At 41.1% G+C, this 19,741-nt stretch overlaps 1 protein-coding gene across 1 annotated transcript in view; it reads left to right on the top strand.

Annotated features, from left to right (window-relative positions):
• The first annotated feature begins 6,720 nt into the window (after nt 1-6,720).
• The window catches only part of TTK (TTK protein kinase), a 33,477-nt gene continuing 20,456 nt past the window's right edge, over nt 6,721-19,741 (top strand). Inside the window, exons 1-10 of the mRNA XM_012925547.2 lie at nt 6,721-6,875; nt 7,941-8,081; nt 10,920-11,142; nt 11,453-11,559; nt 14,261-14,404; nt 14,871-14,985; nt 15,139-15,211; nt 15,320-15,414; nt 16,927-17,014; nt 18,130-18,250. Of these exons, the coding sequence (XP_012781001.2) occupies nt 7,943-8,081; nt 10,920-11,142; nt 11,453-11,559; nt 14,261-14,404; nt 14,871-14,985; nt 15,139-15,211; nt 15,320-15,414; nt 16,927-17,014; nt 18,130-18,250 (1,105 nt within the window). The 5' untranslated portion in view covers nt 6,721-6,875; nt 7,941-7,942. The remainder of the gene's footprint in view (nt 6,876-7,940; nt 8,082-10,919; nt 11,143-11,452; nt 11,560-14,260; nt 14,405-14,870; nt 14,986-15,138; nt 15,212-15,319; nt 15,415-16,926; nt 17,015-18,129; nt 18,251-19,741) is intronic.

Below are 19,741 nucleotides of genomic sequence, written 5' to 3'. Positions count from 1 at the left end.
CCATGGAGCCTGAAGAACCCTATGGGAAAAAGCTTGAGTTTGTCCCCTGCTCAGGCTACAAATCATTGTGGGTACTCTGAGATACACTCTGACAGTCGGATTGAAGGGGGTCTCTAAGGTTTCATCAGAGAGAATGCATTTGCAGGGTGAGAGGAGGGAGGCACAATGAGCTCTTCAATAACACACCCTTTGTCATCCGACAGAAAAACAAGATTATGAGTCTAACTTTGTGAATCTCACTCCAATCTGCTCCTAAACCAGCACCCAAGATTCACATCTGTGTGCTAGGCAAAGTGAGGGACATAAGTGAAAACTGAGAGTGTCCACGACCACTGTAGATGATACCAAGTTAGAGGTACACACACATACTGTGCTGTTTTTCACCTTTCATACTGCAAAGTTCCAAGGGAAAGAGGTAACCTCAGCTTTGCCACGGATTGCGCTTTGTTGTTGTGAGCACTTAGGATGTATGGAGCACAGCAGAGTCCTTTGTGGTCACTGGCGTCTGAACAGCAGCAGGGTTTCCTAAAGAAGATGTTTGTGGGACACTAGGAGAGCAGTGATGAGATCTGGAGCAGAAGATGGTGCACAAAGGCAGCACAAGCATTAGCACAGCTAGATTGACACAACCAAGCCACTGCCTGACGACTCTCAAAAATGCAAAATGGAACATCTTGGAGACTAATCATCTGCATATGTGCACAGAGGGAAAAATAAGCCCTGAAATCTGAGTCATCTTCTTAACAACCCTGAATGTACTTCTAGGTGAGGCAAACATAGCAAATGTGCATTATTCCCATTTGCCTGGGTTCCTCAGGGAACTGCATTCAGCCACACAGACCTATGGACAAAGGATGATGTTAGACTTAACTACTATCTGGTCAGAAGGCTCTGGCAGTGTAAGGTTTTCACAGTATTCCTGGCTTGGTAACTCTTGAGCTACTGTTTTTCTTTCACTTTTGTCAACACATACTTATTAAATACCTCCTCAGTGACTATAAAGATACAAAACGAGTATAACAGGACTTGATCCAGTTCCTACACAGCTTATAGCCTGGTGGACATGACAAAGAAATTCAGTCATTCTGTCAACAGTTGTTACTAACTACCTACAATATGCTCTGTGGCAGGCAGTGTTTCTTTTTACAATATTATCATTATTTTATTTCATTTTATGACACAGTTTCATAGGCTCTGGGATTCCCCCTGCCCCACCCTCTTGCCTTCCCCCCATGGTGGATTCCTCCACCTTGTTGCAGTGTTACAGTTCAAATCAAGTCATGATTCTTTCTTTGCAAGCATGTACCATGCATAGAGTCCAGCCTCTTATTGTCCAGATAGAGTCAACAGTTTCTTGGGGTGACCATCTCTGGTTTGAGAGCAGAGCTGGCAGAGTATTATCCCGTCCAATGAAAAGCCACAACATAACATTAACAATGATTTACATCATTATGCGGTTAATTGACATAGTTTTGAGTGACCAGTATGTTAGAAAATGCAAGTTCTTAACCACAACCTGTGACTAATTCATTGACTTTTCAATTTTAGTTTATACACATCCAGCTGCTATACACCTTAAAATGGTTATAGGGCACTGTTTCAGCTGTCTTGGGTCTATTTTCATTTTTATATTTAACAGCTTGTGGTACTGAAGCACGATTTAACTAAACTTGGCGAGTTTTAGGATAGTCCAAACTGGCTTATAACTCTAACAAGGCATTTGTTAACAATTGAGGTGCAGACTGGTTTTAGATGGGGTGTGCAGAGAAATCTTCAATACCTTACTGAGGAGTAACTAATATCTGTGTCAGGCAGTGTTTCTTTACATAACTGTGAACAAGCACAGCGAGACAGATAATACACACAAAATAACCAACTGCGCAGGGTAACAACAAATTTTGTCAAGTAATAGTGGTGAGGGATGAACAGTGGGAAGGGAATTGAGGGTTACCTCAGGTAAGATTCTTATGCAAGGCCTCAACTTGAAAAGATCTCAAAAAGAAAAGATGCACAAAGGTCAAATCCTGAAAGTCTGTGGGAAAGTGATCTAGGCAGAAGCAACAGCAAAGAAAAATCCCACTGTGTTCCATGAACTGAAAGAAGACCAGGAAACCAGTTTAGTGCAAGGCAGAAGAATGAAACAAGATGAGCTTGGGAATCAGTGAAGGCTTAACCGGATGAGGCTTTGAAGACTTGGTTAAGCACAAGTTCTCATCCATGTTACTAAGATAGCTATGAATGGTTTTAAGCAGGGGCTTGTAACCTGTGAAATCGCAATCACTTGTGGTGAGATTTTCCCTTGCTATTTCTAATCGCACTCCCTCCCCCCAGTCTTACGGAGTTAAAATGTTACTTATATTTAACATTGAGTACAGGGCAAGCAGCACTACTGACTGGCAAAATCACAAAACTCACTCCTCATACTAATGGTTGACATTGGTTGACATTACATCTCTGCTTTGACTCAAATATTTTAACTCCTACCTACTCTGACCTGTGATGGAACACTTTTTAAAAATCTACCTATCTATCTATCTATCTATGTAACCAGGAGGGAGAGAGTGATTAAGGAAGAGTGAATTAGAGAGAAATGGAGATTTCTTCCATCTGTTGGCTCACTTCCATGACGGCCTCAGTGGCCTAAACTGGGCTAATCTGAACTCAGTGGTCTGGAAATCCACCCAAGTCTCCCATATGGGTGGTAGGGACTCCAGTACTTGGGTCATCTTTTGCAGTTCTCCTGGCATACTAACAAGGAGGTGGGTCGAAAGCAGAGCAGCCAGGACATGAACCAGTGCTCCAATGTGGGATGCCAGTATCACAGGCAAGTGCTTAACTTGTGGTGCCACAATGCCAGTTGCTTAGGGACCTATCTTAAGACACTCGTGGCTTTAGTCTACACCTGCCTTTGTATTTCTCTAGGAAGATTTTTTTTTTCAGGTATGTAGTTATTTCCTAGCTGAGTTGCCTGATACCTAGGCCAAGTGCTACACTGCTGAGGAGGAGAGCAGCCAATAGTTGGCTGGCATTCTGGGTCTTGTTAATGCTAACTCTGTGTCAACTATCCTAGAGTGCCAACACTAATCCCCTATTTTTTAATGCAAGAATGGTGGGGGAGGGATGTTAGTGGAACGCTGCCACTTACTTGCCAGGGTTCATGTGCTGAGGACTTTTGTATGGGCAAAGCTACAGCCATGCTCCTCCCCGGGACGCACAGACCTGCAGGAACTGGGAGCAGGCTGGGCAGGGAATCTAGACGGCCCTTATCTCAGGGTCCAGAATCTGTAGGTATGTAGTCTGGCCTTGGCACACATGCACCATGATTACATCACCTACATTACTGACTCCTGGGCAGATTTACAGAGAAAGGATAAAGAGTGAGAAAGGTCTTTCATCCACTGCTTTATTCCCCAAATGGCCACAAGAGATAGAGCTAAACAGATCAGAAGCCAGGAGCCAGGTGCTTCTTCTGGGTCTTCCATGTGGGTGCAGAGTCCCAAGGACTTGGTACACTCTCTGCTGCTTTTCCGGGCCATAGGCAGGGCATTGGATTGAAGTGGAGCAGGTGAGACATAAACTGGTTCCTATTTGAGATGACAGTGCCACAGGTGGAGGCTTAGCTTATTATACCATAGTACAAGTTCCTGAATCTATCATTTTGCTATTTTTTTCTCTATTTTTATAACTTTAAAAAGATATGGTTATTTGGTTATTTATTCAAAAGGCAGGGTTACAGTGAGAAAGGGAGAGAGAGAGCTTCCATTAGTTTTTGATATTTTAAGATTCCTACTTTTTTGCTGAATGTTATGATTAATAGTAAATAAACCTGTGAATATAGAGTAGATTAAAATTATGTTTTTTGTGGGCCTGGCACATCAGCCTAGTGGTGAAAGTTCTCACTTTGTACATGCTAGGATCCCATATGGGCGCCGGTTCTAATCCTGGCAGTCAGGTTTCCCATCCAGCTCCCTGCTTGTGGCCTGGGAAAGCAGTAGAGGATGGCCCAAGGCATTGGGACCCTGCACCCACGTTGGAGATCTGGAAGAAGTTCCTGGCTCCTGGCTTGGGACCAGCTCAGCTCTGACTGTTGCTTGGGGAGTGAATCAGTGAATGGAAGATCTTTCTCTCTGCCTCTTCTCCTCTCTGTATATCTGCCTTTTCAATAAAAATAAATATATATTTTTAAAAAAAATTGTGCCTTGTAAAAACTGAAGAGAGGGGAGGTAGGTAAGCGTACTGATGGAAAACAGGGAGTGACAGAAGTGTGGTTGTTTCTCACAACTGTACTGTGGAATACATAAAATCTTTTCTGTTTATATTAATACTCTTTTAACACTTCTTATAAAAAGTTTCCTGAGATATTTAGGTAGGGATTTTAGATAGTCACTGGGTATTCTGGCTGTCAGGAGAGCTTATCTGGTGAAACAGATTGATGATATTTAACTATATAGGCCTGAAGTCATCAGGGGTAGGCATTAGGCATTGTGATATAGCAGATAAATCTGCCTCTCCTGGCATCCCATGTATGCACTGGAATGTGTCCTTGCTACTCTACTTCCAATCAGTTTTGTGCAAGTGGCCTGGAAAAAGTAGCAGAGGATACCAACTGCTTGTGCCCCTGCATCCACGTGAGAGACCTGGAAGAAACTTCTAGCTCTCTGGTATTCGGGGGTGGACCAAGGGATGGAAGATCTCTATCCGTCTCTACAACACCTTCAAATACATACATAAAAACAAACAAACAAAAAACAAAACAAAACAAAAACAAAAAAACAAAAACCTCACCTGGTGCAGTAACCTAGTGTTAACATCCTCCCCTTGCACGCAAGGGGATCCCATATGGGCTCCAGTTCGTGTCCTGGCTGCTCCACTTCCAATCCAGCTCCCTGCTTGTGACCTGGGAAAGCAGTTGAGGACAGCTCAAGGCTTTGGGATCCTGCAGCTATATGGGAGACCTGGAAGAAGCTTCTGGCTCGTGGCTTCAGACTGATGCAGTTTTAGCCATTGCGGCCTCTTCGGGAGTGAACTAACAAACGTAAGATCTTTCAGTCTCTCCTTCTCTCTGTTAATTTGATTTTCAAATAAAAATAAATAGATCCTGGGGCCCGGTGTGATAGCATGGTGGTTAAACTCCTTACCTTGAACGCCCCGGGATCCCATATGGGTGCTGGTTCTAATCCCAGCTGCTCCACTTCCCATCCAGCTCCCTCCTTGTGGCCTGGGAAAGCAGTCGAGGACGGCCCAAAACTTTGGGACCCTGAACCCGTGTGGGTGACCTGGAAGAAGTTCTAGGATCCTGGTTTTGGATTGGTGCAGCTCTGGCCGTTGCGGCTCACCTGTGGGGTGAATCACTAGACGGAAGATCTTCCTCTCTGTCTCTCCTCCTCTCTGTATACCTGAATTTACAATTTAAAAAATTAATAATACTAAAATAAACAATTAAAAATAAATAGATCCTAAAAAAAACCTTGATAATTAAAAACGTTAACAAAGTGAGGTTATTCAGCAGCAGTATTGTCAGGAAAATGCAAGTTTTGCAGCCAACACCCAAAGGGATCAGGTTCAAGAACTGGTAAAATATAAATTGCTTTCCGGCATAATCTGCGTCAGAGCCAAAAAGGAAAAGGTGGTGCTTAGTGAACCATGGTCCTGCAGATCATTTTGGTCCACTGGCAGTAATATGCATAGCTAGCAGATATGGAAAACGGATTCGGTGGTGAAGGGCTTTTATGTAGGCTAGCGGCTAGCGAGGACGGTCATGAGAGCATTCTACTTAACAACTGACAGTTCCAGTTAGTTTCCCACACTGGCACAAAAAGCAACCAACTTGTCTTACCATGGAGTATCAATCTGAATCCTAGCATAACAGAGCTATCCTCCTTCCACAGATCAAGGGGAAGTGTTGCCCTGGACCACAAAGCTACTTAGCAGCAAATCGCTGCCTTAGTGGAGATTACAAGGGAGGCCCTTTTACCCTGAGGACACAGGAGCTTTTTCTTTTTCTCCCTCTGAGGACTACTGGGAAGGACTTGGGAGGGGGCGCTGATAAGGCGAATCCGGGTGTGGCCGTTATGATGGACGTTAGAGCTTCTGCTCAAGTCTGGACAAAGAGCGAGTGGGACTTGTGGACAAGCAGAGAAATAAATGCTGAAGAGTCCAGGGCTAAGCACTGGGATTCCGGAGCTCGCAATAGGCACGAACACAGCGCGGGAAAAAGAGCCTGTCTTTCTGTGCCCTCCCCAAGCCCGGCCACGAGGAGTTCGGGGGAACAATGCAACGGGGTGGATTTGGTGCACAGGTGTATAGCTTCGGGGAATCTCTACAGTCCAACTGCTGGGAGCAGCCGTCCCCGCCTCTTCTACTTCCTCTCACCGGTAGCTTGGCAGGGGACTTCCAGCATTTCTGCTCGGCACCCGGCAAGAACTGGGCGTTGGTAATGCTGGAAAGCCGACGGGGCAGGCCTGGTGAGCGCCCACCCCGCACCGCCCCACGGCCGCGCGTGCAGCGGGCGCCACCCGGGCAGGCCGCACGGGGAGCCGGACGCCGCCCGTGGACACGGACGCCGCCCGGGCAGCCCGGCTTGGAGGACCCGGAGCCGACAGAGCTCGCGGCCAGACGCAGAGAAAGGGGCGGTGCCGCCGGTCACACACCACTCACGACAGACGCCTCCACGTGACCCTCGCTGGCCAATAGGAGGGGGCGGCGACGGCGGCGGGGAAATTCAAACGCGTTTGCGCAGGACGACCTGGGGTTCCATCTTTTTTTCTGAGCTTCCTTCCGGGAGTGAGTTCTGCCTCGCGGCCGCAGCCACAAACGGCAGCAGCCCGGGTGCGGGCTTTGTCAGCTCTGGTCGGCGAGTCGTCGCGGCGAGGCAGGTGCGCCTGGCAGCGGGCTGGATGGCCGCAGGTCGGGGAGAGGGCGGTCACCCTGGTCTGGGGGAGGGGAGTGGGGAGATGCGGAAGACGAGCCGGGAGGAAGCGTGTGGACCTCCGGGAGGCCGCGGCGGAGGGCCTGTGTCCGAGGCGCTGTCCCCCGAGGCTGCCCCTCTTCCAGGCTGAGGCAGGGCTGTGCTCTGGCAGCCGCACTCCTGACCTGAGAGCTGGAGCGAGATCTCGCCGCCCACTACGGCGCTTCTCCTCATTGTGAAACTGGAGGGCGAGGCGGGTTCGTAGCCGTGACCCCGGTTATTAGGTTTGTGTTTGAGAATCACAACAGTGAGTGAAGGTCTCTAAATACTGTAGTTGAGAAAAAAACCATCATTGGAGTTGGACAAGTGCTTAGTACTGTGGGAGTACAGAGCATTATTGTTACTAGAACGGCTTGGTAGAGCAGATCAGCTGAATCCCTGGGTTGTGATGTTCCTGTTTTGCTTTGCAAAAATCGTGAGGATTTACCCAAATAAAGCAGGTGGCTAAAAGAATGGCTATTCTCATTACATATGTCTGTCGTTTGCTAAAGAGAATCCAAGCAAACAGTTGTATCATTTTGTAAAATAGCTAAATTTTGAAATAACCCAGAGGAAATAATTTTGGCAACAGTGACAGTTGGTTTGATAATGAGAGATATGTAAAGAATAAATTTAAAAATGAAGACTTTACGCTTGGGCTCAATTTTAATGAATTCTCAGCTGGATACTTCAGGTCCGTCAGTGCATTTTCAAGGAAAATGCAATTTTTGTGTGGTGCGGTGGCTTCTAAGAATGTGGCTATATTGAGTATTTGTTGGGAGGGAGAACTTGCAGCCTTGCTGGGCACATGACAAAGATGTGTATTTTTTATGCACTTAGCTGTCTTAATACTACCCTCACAATACTTGCATTAAGTCTGTTCACCAAAATAGTGCTTCTTTGGTCTTTTAGGTTTAAAAGGCTAATTTGGAGGTTTTTTGTTTTCCTTTGATGCTGGTAAATCTAGCAACTGTTTGGTTTTTTTCCCTCTTAGAAATGGAGTCTGAGGATTTAAGTGGCAGAGAATTGACAATTGATTCCATCATGAATAAAGTACGAGATATAAAAAATAAGTTTAAAAATGAAGACCTGACTGATGAGCTAAGCTTGAATAAAGTCTCTGCTGATACCACAGGTGAGGTTTTTTGTTTTGTTTTGTTTTGTTTTCTTTATAAAGTAGTCACTGTTTATTGAGTGTTCTAAGGTAAAGAAGAGAGTATTATACACTGAGTGTTCATGTCATGTAATTTTCTAAATGATATTACCATTAGAGTATGTTTTATTTTAACACTTTTGTGTGGGAGTATTCCACGGGTTTCTGCTTACTCTAAATGGACACCTCACACTACAGTGTGTTAAGGTATTTTTCTTATCTCTTCCCATATTGTCAGATATTTCTGTTGATATGCCTGCCATCATGCTACAGTATTTGTTTCTATTCCTTTTTGTGTAGGAATTGAGATAACGTTACACTTCAGATTTGGAAATCCCACACGCACGCATCAGCCTGCTGTGGTGGGTGTGTCCCATATCTTGCTTCCCAGTGCTGTTTTTCTCTGTGGCACTAGTCAGTCACTTTATGTACAGTTTACTCATGTGTTTATTGTATTTCTTCTCTGTTAGAATGTAAGCTTCGTACGGTCAGGGTTTCTAATCTCTCCTGCTGTAATCACATAGGTTAGAGTAATGCCTGGCATGTAACAGACCATTAGGCATTTGAGTGAAAACACCCCAATTTTAGTACCTTAGATTTGTGAAAAGTAATACTTCAGAAGCCTGATTCTTTACTGTATTGCACATTGATAAAGTCATTTGAATGTTGGTTTTGGTGTAAGTTTATCTTGTCCATAATAACCATTAAATATCGAAGGGATTGAAAATGAATGAAAGAACCTATGATTTAGTCATAGTGGCAGATTAGGTTCACGTGGAACAACCTAGAAAATTAGAGTTTCGTGACAACCAGAGTTTTAGCAGATTTTCTACTGTTGCATGTATTTACAGTGCCATGATACACTTAGATAGCAGAATGTAGGTTGGACTTGTGACTGTTGCTGAAGGGCTGTACTATTGTAATAATATGGGGAAAATAGTGCGGAGGGAGGAGAATGGGAAGGAAGAAAAGGGAGTGGAGGGAATAATCCCCTTATCTACAAACCGTATCATGAAAAATAACATTTTTTAAAAAATAAAAAGATTTCTCATGAGCACCAGGGTCATGTTGTAATAGCAGCAGAGAAGCCACTTTTGGGGACACCTGTGTCTCATATTGGAGTGAGGCATCGAGTCCTGGCCGCTCCCCTAAAGCGGCAGATGGGACTGCCGTGCTTCAGCCATGTGGAAGGCCGGACTGCCGTGCTTCAGCCATGTGGAAGCCCAGCCCTGGCTGCCAAAGCCATTTGGCAAGTAAACCAGCAGATGGAAGATCTGTTTGTCTCCTGCCTTGCAAAGAACCAAATCTTAAAAACAGAAACAACTCAGCATTATATTGATACCTGATGAGGGCCTATGGTGAAGTACTGGGGAAAGCTTGAGGATACTTAAGCTCAGTGTCTTGATTGACTGTGCTGCATTGTAAAACAGCATAGGAATACTAACATGGTAAAGACACAAATGCTGCAATTGTTGATTAGAGGAATAACGAAGTACTCAGAGGTGTGAAAAACATCTCTGCAAAGCCAAAGATGGCAAATGCATTTTATAGATGCTTTTGCAGACTAAATGCGTTAGAGATAAATAGAAGATAAAATTGGGACATTAGAGTAAAATTAGACCAAGTTAAATTTGAAGGTAATAAACAGAGTTGTGAATGTACTGTTTTAGTACAAAGGAGAAATCATTTTTGTTTATTTTCCCAAAAGTAAGGATTTAGGTTTCGCTTTGTTAAAGTAAAAACTGGAGTTGATAGAAGGAATGGTAGTTTCTCTGAGAAATCTTGAGTTTAATAAAACTGAATAATGGTGAAAATGTCCTGTGCAGGAGACTTATATTTTTAAAGCAACCGACAATGCCAAAAAAGAAAGATATATGACAATGTAGAAAGTCCGAAGATGATTATTATTTCTGTAGACTGGGGTTCAACAGAGGGAGAGAGAACTATTACAAGGATGCTGTGAATTCTGAAGGTCTAGACTGGAGTAGCTGTCGGTGCATGGAACCAAAAAATTAGCAAATGTGTGTAATGTAGAGGGATGAGAAGAAAATAATCATAAAGGTTGTTTATCTTTCTTTTTTATTTGTTTTAAAGTTGAGATAACAGAGAAGCAAAGAAAAAGATTTTCTATCCATTGGTTCACAATGGCCTGGACTGGGATAGGTGGAAATCAGGAGGCGTAGGTACTCCATGCAATTCTCTCGTGGGTGCAAGGGGTCCCAGCACTCAGGCAGTCTGCTGCTGTATTCCCGAGCAGGGAGCTAGATCAGAAGCAGGGCAGCCAGGTCTCAGGTCATTCTGATATGGATTACTAGTCCCAGCTCCTCAGTTACATAACTGTGAGGGTTAGGGTGACGATCTTGAATGGGTGTAATTATGAAGATGGTTATGGTAGAACTGGAGAAATAATTTTTAATGAATAAATGATTATAGCAAAATGTTCAACAAAGTTGGTACAGGTGTTATTGTGAAACATGGGTTGTTAGGGGTTGGAGGTGGGTATTTAGGATTACAAAATTATGATTGTGCTGCTACAACATAAAGTTTTCTTAGACTATGTAATTTTTAAAGAATGTTTCCATATTTTTTCTTTCCATCCGAATATAAGCTTTTTGAGTCACATGTATTCTCTAATTAAGGATATATATAGGTGTGTGCAGTTAATAAGCTGCTTATGTTTATGTGACCTGTTAAGAGTAGAATAATTTATATGTTCATACATTGATACTGAAAACATAAATGTCTAATTTGAAGAAAAAGTACAATTTGGCGCTTGCTTCATGTTCTTCATTTGTGCTATATTTTGTTTTTCTGATTCAGATAATTCAGGAACTGTTAACCAAATTATAATGATGGCAAACAATCCAGAGGACTGGTTGAATTTCTTGCTCAAACTAGAAAAAAACAGCGAGCCCCTAAATGATGCTCTTTTAAATAAACTCATTGGTCGTTATAGTCAGGCAATCGAAGCACTTCCTCCAGATAAATATGGCCAAAATGAGAGTTTTGCTCGAATTCAAGTGAGATTTGCTGAATTAAAAGCGTGAGTATTAACCAACTACATTGCAAAGATGGATAATAAAAACATTGTCAGTCACTTGTGTGGAAATTAGTGTTTTTTGCCCAAATATGTTTTATTATAATTAACATGGTAGTAATAATGTTAACTGTATGATGTATGTGTTTATAAGTTACAGGTTAAAATATTTCTAAGAACAACATATTAGTATAATTTTACACACAAAAAAGTACAATATATTGGGCCTTTTGGAAGATAAAATCAAAAGTGATCAATTTAAGTAGCTGTGTGTGCATGTTTTCCTCAAGATCTAACTCTGAGTCTTCTCTCCCAGTATTCAGGAGCCGGATGATGCACGCGACTACTTCCAGATGGCCAGAGCAAACTGTAAGAAATTCGCTTTCGTGCATGTATCTTTTGCACAATTTGAACTGTCACAAGGTAATGTGAAAATTTTAAGTCTGGATTTTAAATTAAAGATTAATGACTAATCCAGGAATCTAGAGATTACATTTATGATATCAAGTCAATTCATATTATCATGGAAAGTAGCTTCTTTACTGAGTGTTTGGAGGATGGAGGCTGTATGTATTTATATTGAAAGTTGGATAGGCTTTTCTTTAGATTTTATTTGGAAGGCAGATTTATGGAGAGGAGAGATAGAGAGAAAGATCTTCGATCTGCTGTTTTACTCCTCAATTGCTGCAACTGCCAGAGCTGAGCCAATCTACAGCCAGGAGCCAGGAGTCTCCCATGTGGGTGCAGGGTCTCCAGGACTTAAACCATCTTCTAGTACTTTTCAAGTCCATAAGCAGGGAGTTGAACTGAAAGTAGAGCAGCTGGGGCACAAACTGGTGCCACTATGTGATGCTGGCAGTGCAGGTGGAGAATTAATGAGCTATGTCACTGTACTGGCCCTTGGATATGCTTTTCTTATGCTGTGGTTTCATAGAAGCTCAGTGTGAGTGTGTCAAGAACCCAATTACTTGAGCTATCACTGCTGCCTCTCTGGATCTGCATTGGCAGAATGGTGGAATTGGAAACTGGAGGATTCCAATTGAAAGCAGATTATCTGATGGGAGATGAAAGTATTGTAACTGCTAGGCCAAATGGCACTCCAGAACAGGCTCATATTCATGATTTATAGCCAGACTATTTCTTAGTTCTCTCTCTTTATATGGTGCTCGTATATATCCTCAGCCTGGTGTTCTTGTTTTCCTTCTGCCTTGTTTCTGCTGTGCTCTGATCTCATTTCCCACCAGCGATGAACATTGTTACTATTGGTGGAGTGCTGCTGATGATGCCCAAAGAAGGTCTTAGTCGCCAGAAAGTATTTCCTAGACTGTGGTTGGAGAAAACGATTGTGCAACTCAGGGGCGAACCCTGAACTACTGTTTATGGGGATAATTTCTGGAATCATCCTATCCAGACCATCCTGTATTGTATCAGGTTACTTTTAAGATTTTATTTTCATTTGAAAGGTGGTTTTAAGACAGCAAGAGGGAGAGAATTTTCCAGCTGTGCTGGTCTGAAGCTAGGAGCCAGGTTGTTAGAGTTTCACATGGGGGAAGGATTTAGCACTTGAGCCGTCCTCCACTGCTTTCCCAAGCCATTAACAGGGAGCTGTATCGAAAGTGGAGCAGCTGGGACATGAGCCGATATCCATACGGAATGCTGTCACTGCAGGCTGAGGATTAGCCCCTTTCTGGTTACTTTGAAAGAAATCTTTCCTGCCTATAAAATGGATTCTTTTTGCTTTTTAGAATAAATATTCCAGGCTTTTAAGATTTTCTTTTTTTTAAGGTTTATTTGTCAGGAAATGCACAGCATCCTTGAAAGCCTATGGACACAATGGTGTGTATGTTTCTGTGAGAGTGAAGGTGCCCTGTAATTTTTATTCAGATTTAAAAGAGACCCATGACTTTAATTCATAAACTGAAATAACTAATTCTTATCTAAGTCTTTGTTTTGCTGTCCTAAAATATTCAGTATATGAATTTTGCTGCTATCGCATGTGTTTAAATATATGTAAAATTAACATTCGTTAAACTAGCAGAATGCGTAAGTTGTCTTTTGATCATCTTTATGACCTTTAAATGCAGTCTTTATAGCATACATAGTGCAGTGACTGACAAATGTTGAGAACATATTCTTTAAGATGCACGGTGTATACATTTAATATATAGAGAGTGTGGGGAGCGGGTTGCTGAAGAAAGCCCCGCGGTGGCAGCTGCGGCCAGTAACCCAGGACCGGCAGCTGCTCTGCAAAGTGGAGAGACGAGAGCTGGTCTTGCCAGCAGGTGAGGCAAATTTGCCTCCTTTCCAGGGCCTGGCCAATCAGGCAGCACCCAGTGGACTCACGGGAAAAAAGGATATATAAGCAGCCCATTTTAGGCGGGATAGAGAGCTACAGGGAGCTACAGAGGACGGACGGACAGACGGACGGGACAGACGACGAAGAAAGACTGGTTGGAAGTAAAGTGGTTCTTGAAACAGAGCCTGGAGTGTCGGGTGATTTCTTCCGCGGGTACGGGAGACCCCGGGGGACCCCGATAGAGAGAATATGCTTTAGATGTAAATTTACACCTGAAAGAAAAGTTGTTCAAAAATCTGTAGTCAGAAGGGTAGGCATAGTCTCAGTTATCTTGTATTTTAAGGATAGTGTAGCTAAGTCTGAGTGTAAAGATTAATATTTATCATTACTTTCACTTGCTTGAGTCCTTTGATAGAAGATTCCTTCTAGTGAAATATATCAACCTTTCTTGGATGACTACATGTCGTTTATAAATAACATTTGTATTAAAGTTTGGTAAGAGATTGCTGTTCTTGGGCATATTATAACATCTGAAATTCTGTTTTTGACTTCTGTAGTTAGCCTTAGCTTTTCTTGGTAACTGCTTTATTATACTTCTGAAAATGGACAGTGCACAGTTAAATCAAGTACTTATTTATGCAACCAATCTATTTTGACCATAGATGTACCAGAGTTGATTATATGCATGGGAGACATGGCCTGGGACAACAAATGCATGAGTGTTAGAATACATATTTTGCACTTGTGTTTTTGCTTGGATGCTGATCTATCAGTATTTAGGGGGTGAAGATTGCTGCATGAAATGATGGCTACTTTTTACATTGCTAGGTAATTTCAGAAAAAGTAGACAACTTCTTCATAAAGCTGTAGAAAGTGGAGCAGTACCTCTAGAAATGCTGGAAATTGCCATTCAGAATTTAAACCTCCAGAAGAAGCAACTGCTTTCAGAGGAGGAAAAGAAAAATTTTTCAGGTAACTATTAATGTGTACTGATAATAGCTTTCTATAGTAGGTGTTATTACAGATAACAATTCAGAATAGTATTTCATTGAAAAACATTTACGTAGGTTGGTTGAAATGTTAAGAATAAATTATAGTTGTAAAGATGGATGATGAGAAGGCATTTGAAGTAGAGAATTATTCCAAAAACATCTTCAGGTTGATATATCTTACTTGGGGACAAACATATACGTACAATGTCATGATACACTTAAATAGCAAAATGATGGACTTGTGCACTGTTTTGTAATAATACAGGGGAAATAGGGGGTCGGGGAGAGGGAGAATGGAAGGAGAGTTGCTAAGCCTATGGAACCTGTGTCATGAAACAAACATTTTTAAAAATAATTAACTTTTGAGTGTTTTTTATTAAGAAGGTTACTTTCTTGATAACTCTTGATATCCTTAAAAAGTTAATTGTAGTTTCAAAATTTTGCAGCACCAACAGTATTAACTACCCAAGAATCATTCTGCAGCTCGGTTGGACATTTACAGAATAGAAGCATCAATTGTGATACCAGAGGACAGGCCACTAAAGCCAGGTTTTTGTACGGGTGAGGAAGCAGAATTAGTCTTTTAAGTGCTCATCATCTGTGTTGATATGTCCATATATTTTTTTCATGTAAGTTTAACAACCATTTCCAGCATTAAAATGGAATGCATGTTAACATTGATTGAAAAATTAGAGGTATTTTCTTTCTGTTTAGAGAGAATTTGCCCCCACCAGATACAGAAATAGGTCATCGAAATCCCTTGAAACCAAGTAACAAAACTAAACGGGTATGTTATTTTTAATTTGCTTAAATTAAAATATTTAATTTAAAGAAAAAGGTTATAGTGAAATCTCGATTTCTCTGTTGGTTGCTTAATCTTTCAAAACATTTTCAGTCACACCCATTTGGAAGAGTCCCAGTTAACCTTCTAAGTATCCCAGAGAGTCTTGTGAAGACAGATGGCTCAGTTGTACCAAGTTTTACAAAAAGGTATGTTTCAATTTTAATTTTTTAAATTTCTTGCTTGTATTTGAGGGCAGAATGATCTTTAAGTCACTGAATGGTAGTTATTATGATTAAATTGCTATTTAACATTGTAATTTCTAGATGCTATTATAACAAAGGGATAAGTAGAGAAAAGTGACTGTTTTGGTGTGTGACCATTTCTCACTGGGTACCCTCTAGTACAAATCCCTTCAAGTGAGTTTGAGTTTGCGTAGCAGGTGCGAGAAGCAGGTCGGACAACAGATACCTTTCCACCTTGGTGGAAGAATAGGTTTCAGTGGGAAAGATCAACTTGTTCATTTGTCTCAGAGTCTAGGCTTCAGAAAGTGGAACAGAACAGGCTGCTTCTTTTTTTAAAAAGATTTATTTATTTTTATTACAAAGTCAGATATACAGAGAGGAGGAGAGACAGAGAGGAAGATCTTTCGTCCGATGATTTATTCCCCAAGTGACCACAACGGCCAGAGCTGCGCTGATCTGAAGCCAGGAGCCAGAAACCTGCTCCAGGTCTTCCACGTGGGAGCAGGGTCCCAAGGCTTTGTGCTGTCCTCGACTGCTTTCCCAGGCCACAAGCAGGGAGCTGGATGGGAAGTGGAGCTGCTGGGACTAGAACCAGCACCCATATGGGATCCTGGGGCTTTCAAGGTGAGGACTTTCGCCACTAGGCATCTGCGCTGGGCCCCGAACAGGCCTCTGAGTAATGAGATATTGTTCATCTCATCCAGTGTGTTCTGCTTCTCTCGATTTGGGTGTTTAATCTCTCACAAGAAGTTAGAAGATAATATTTTAACTAAGCTAAAGTATTTTCTGGTTTGTTCTTAAATCTGTAACCAGGATTTATAAGATTTATAACGGACAAGGCTCCTTGGATTCCAGAGAGTCATTTTGCCAATAAACTTCAGAAGTACATATGTTTTTTGGTGTGGGGTGAGGGGGTTGGGAAGGGAGGGATATCTGTTATATTTACAACTTGACATAGTGTTAGACGGCATTTTGGTTATTGAGGTTAAGCTTCAGAATCTTACTACTTTCATCTCATCTTTTTATTTGCCTTATAAATATCTAAATGAAGAATACAGACCATTTCGCTCCAAAAGAACAAAAACAAAACAAAACAAGCCCACAAAACTCAACAGTTTTCTTGGTTTTTGTATGATAGCGTAAGCTGGTATTTTACAGGCCCATAAAAGAGTCTGTTCCCTGGATCTTTACCCTTAAGCTATTTGCAGCCTGAAATGTAGTTTCACTTACATACTTTCCTTTCCTGCAGTCTTACTGTAAATACAGTTGTTACTCATTAACTAGTAAAGAAATAGGCAGTCATTTGATCTTTTAGCTTAGTCACCTTTGTACAAGAGTTAGAGTCACATCTCTTTAAAAAATCATTTTAACTTTTTTTTTTCCTGATACACATATATAGCTAAAACATGTGCTTTTTAAAATGAAAATATTAATTTTAGAGTGAATGTTAAAATTGCTTTGTTTTGTGGATATTAGACAGATCTCTGGATCAGATTGCAGAGATATGATTATGCCTGGATTTAAATCAAGTGGAAATGATTCTTGTGAATTAAGAAATTTAAAGGTAATCTCAATTTTTAAGTCTTTATAAGAAGTGTGATCTCCAGATCTAGGTTTCATGGCGCTTTTCCACCATCATACCTATTCCTGTCATTTCATGAGATCCGTGTCTGCCAATGTGCACTCACACAGAAGTCCTGGGCTGTGTTTCTCCAAGGTTAAAATGGTAGAACAAAAAGCAGTTGTCTCAGAATAACCATGAAGTGTGACTGAACAGGCATATGTTTAAGATTGCTGGGCTTGGATTTGGGGCTGGCTGGGGAACACTGTAGCTCCCAGGGTTTGCTCCCTGATGTATTTAATACCGTGATTCTGGTAAAGAATTTTAAAAAATTGAGAGTAGATTGTGTTGGGCAGAGATGAAAGAATACATATTGAATCCTAACCTTCTGTATGCCAGAGTGCTTTTATGTGAACATCAAAGATGAGGAAATTGACTGTAGTCTCTGATGACCTTTGATTTTGGGGTTACTTGTACTATTCTTAGCTTTTTCAAAACACTGGACGTTGAGATGTGCAAGTCTTTTCAATTTTATGTTTGTAATGCCTGTTTCATGATCCTGCTTTGAAATAATTTTTCCTAATCAAGACTATCCTGGGGAATAATGCATAATTGTGCTGAAGTGTTGCTAAGTTTATAATAGCTACTGTCTTGTATTTGTGTTAGTACGAATATTACTTTTCAAATAATGCTTTCATTTTCAATGATTAAATACTTTGATTTTTCATGCATGGGAACAAAACGCTTAAAATTCTTTCGTAATGAAACTCATTCTGTGTTGGATTCAAACTTTCTACCTTGTTCCTAAAATACATTTTGGCAATTGATTGTATAATTATGATTGAAACAACAATATGTAATAATACATAATATATTAAATTATTATCACTGAAAATGTTGACTAGATTAATGATTATCACCCTTCCCATTGCACTAATCAATAATTCAGACAGTTAATCTTTGCAAGAAGTTTGTAAGTCTACATGTAATCCAAATATAAATTTATAAAATTATAATTTTGTCAGTATTTTTGTGCAAATACTATACAGTATATTGAACAGTAAGATAATTTTGGTAGTGCTGCTACTTATGGAAGTTTCATTTTCTTTGTCATGTAGTCTGTTCAAAATAGCCATTCCAAGGATCCTTTGATATCAGATGACAAAAGCTGCGAAGTTCTTACTGATTCAGTCACTCTGAAGAATAAAACGGACTCAGGTTTTGTAACTCAGTTAGAAGGTAGGAATGGTGGAAATTTATAGAATTATTTCTTTATTTTAAAAAATCACTTTATAGCTTGAAAATGCAAACTATCCCAAGAAGTGTGAAATGAAACTATCTGTTCCTTCATCTTTTATCTTAGTTCAGTTGTATAGAGTATATGAAAAGCAAAGACTGACTTGTTTGCTTAAAAGGTGTATGGAAGGAAGAACGAAGAGAAAATACAGAGAGTGAAAGAAATCTGCCACTGGTTTACTTTGCAAATGTCCAGAAGAGCCAACATTGGGACAATTCAAAGCCGAGAGTCTGGAATTCAATTCGGGTGTTTTTGGGGATAGAGGGCAGGGGCCTAAATTCTTGAGCCTTCATGCTGGCCCTGTTGAAGACTTTTCATGGAAAGAAGATTTTCTTAAATACTTATTTTTATTTGAAAGGCAGATATAAAGAAAGATTTTCCATCCACACACCCTAAACGGCCACAATGGCTGCAGCTGAGCCACTCTGAAGCCAGAAGCCAGGAGCCTCTTTCTGGTCTCCCACTTGGGTGCAGGGTCCCAAGGCTTTGGGCTGTCCTCTGCTGCTTTCTCAGGCCACAAGTTGGGAGCTGGATGGAAAGTGGAGCAGCCGTGACATGAACTGGCACCTATAGGGGAGCCTGGTGTTTACAGGGTGAGGATTTAGCCACTAGGCTACTGCATCGGGCCCAAAAAGGAATTCTTAATTTTAATACATTTTGGTGTGCCAGTCTTTGCTTTTGTGGAGAATGCTTTCTGTATCTTTAAATACATATTCCTATGTTTATATATTTATATGTATTTTTTGTTTATAACTTACATATTCATTTTGTTATTTGATAGAGACTAACAGACAGGAGAACACCGATTTTCTGGTTGCTGCCTAGGACTGGGCTAACCAAAGTAAGAGGCAGCCTTGATCCGGGTCTCCCACATGGGTTTCTGAGACTCAAGGACTTCAGCCATCACTTGCTGTAGGACCCTTGAATGGAGACCAGGACCAAGCACTCCAGTATGATACATGGATTTCCTGGCATCTTAACTGCTGTACCAGACACATTGCCCATGGTTTTTAGATTGTCTTTTTACCTCCACATTTTACATTTATATTTTGCCTGAAATTAGTATTTATGTATTTATAAGGTCTCGAGTGCCAATGATCTTTTTCCTTACTGAATGGTTGTAAATTAGATGATTCTGAAAATGATCTATATAGTTTTGGGTTCTTTTGAATTTCCATATTAATATCAGAATCTATCACTGAACTTGTAAAGGAATTTGGAATAAATTGGCTTTACAGTTCAGTGTTCTGATCATTAATGTAATGTTTCCTTTCATTCATTTCAAATGCCAAGGCTCAGTATTAAAGATTTTTGTATCTTGCTAGATGTGTTCTGGAGTATCTACTTTTTTCCCTCTTTTTTTAAAGATTGATGCATTTTTTACTTAGAGTTACGGAGAAGACTCTCTGTCTTCTTTCTAGTGATTCATTCCA

Source organism: Ochotona princeps, chromosome 1, assembly GCF_030435755.1.
Source record: "Ochotona princeps isolate mOchPri1 chromosome 1, mOchPri1.hap1, whole genome shotgun sequence".
NCBI classification, from domain to species: Eukaryota; Metazoa; Chordata; class Mammalia; order Lagomorpha; family Ochotonidae; genus Ochotona; species Ochotona princeps.
Note: the sequence above shows the minus strand (reverse complement) of the source record. Positions and strands in the feature narration are given on the sequence as shown.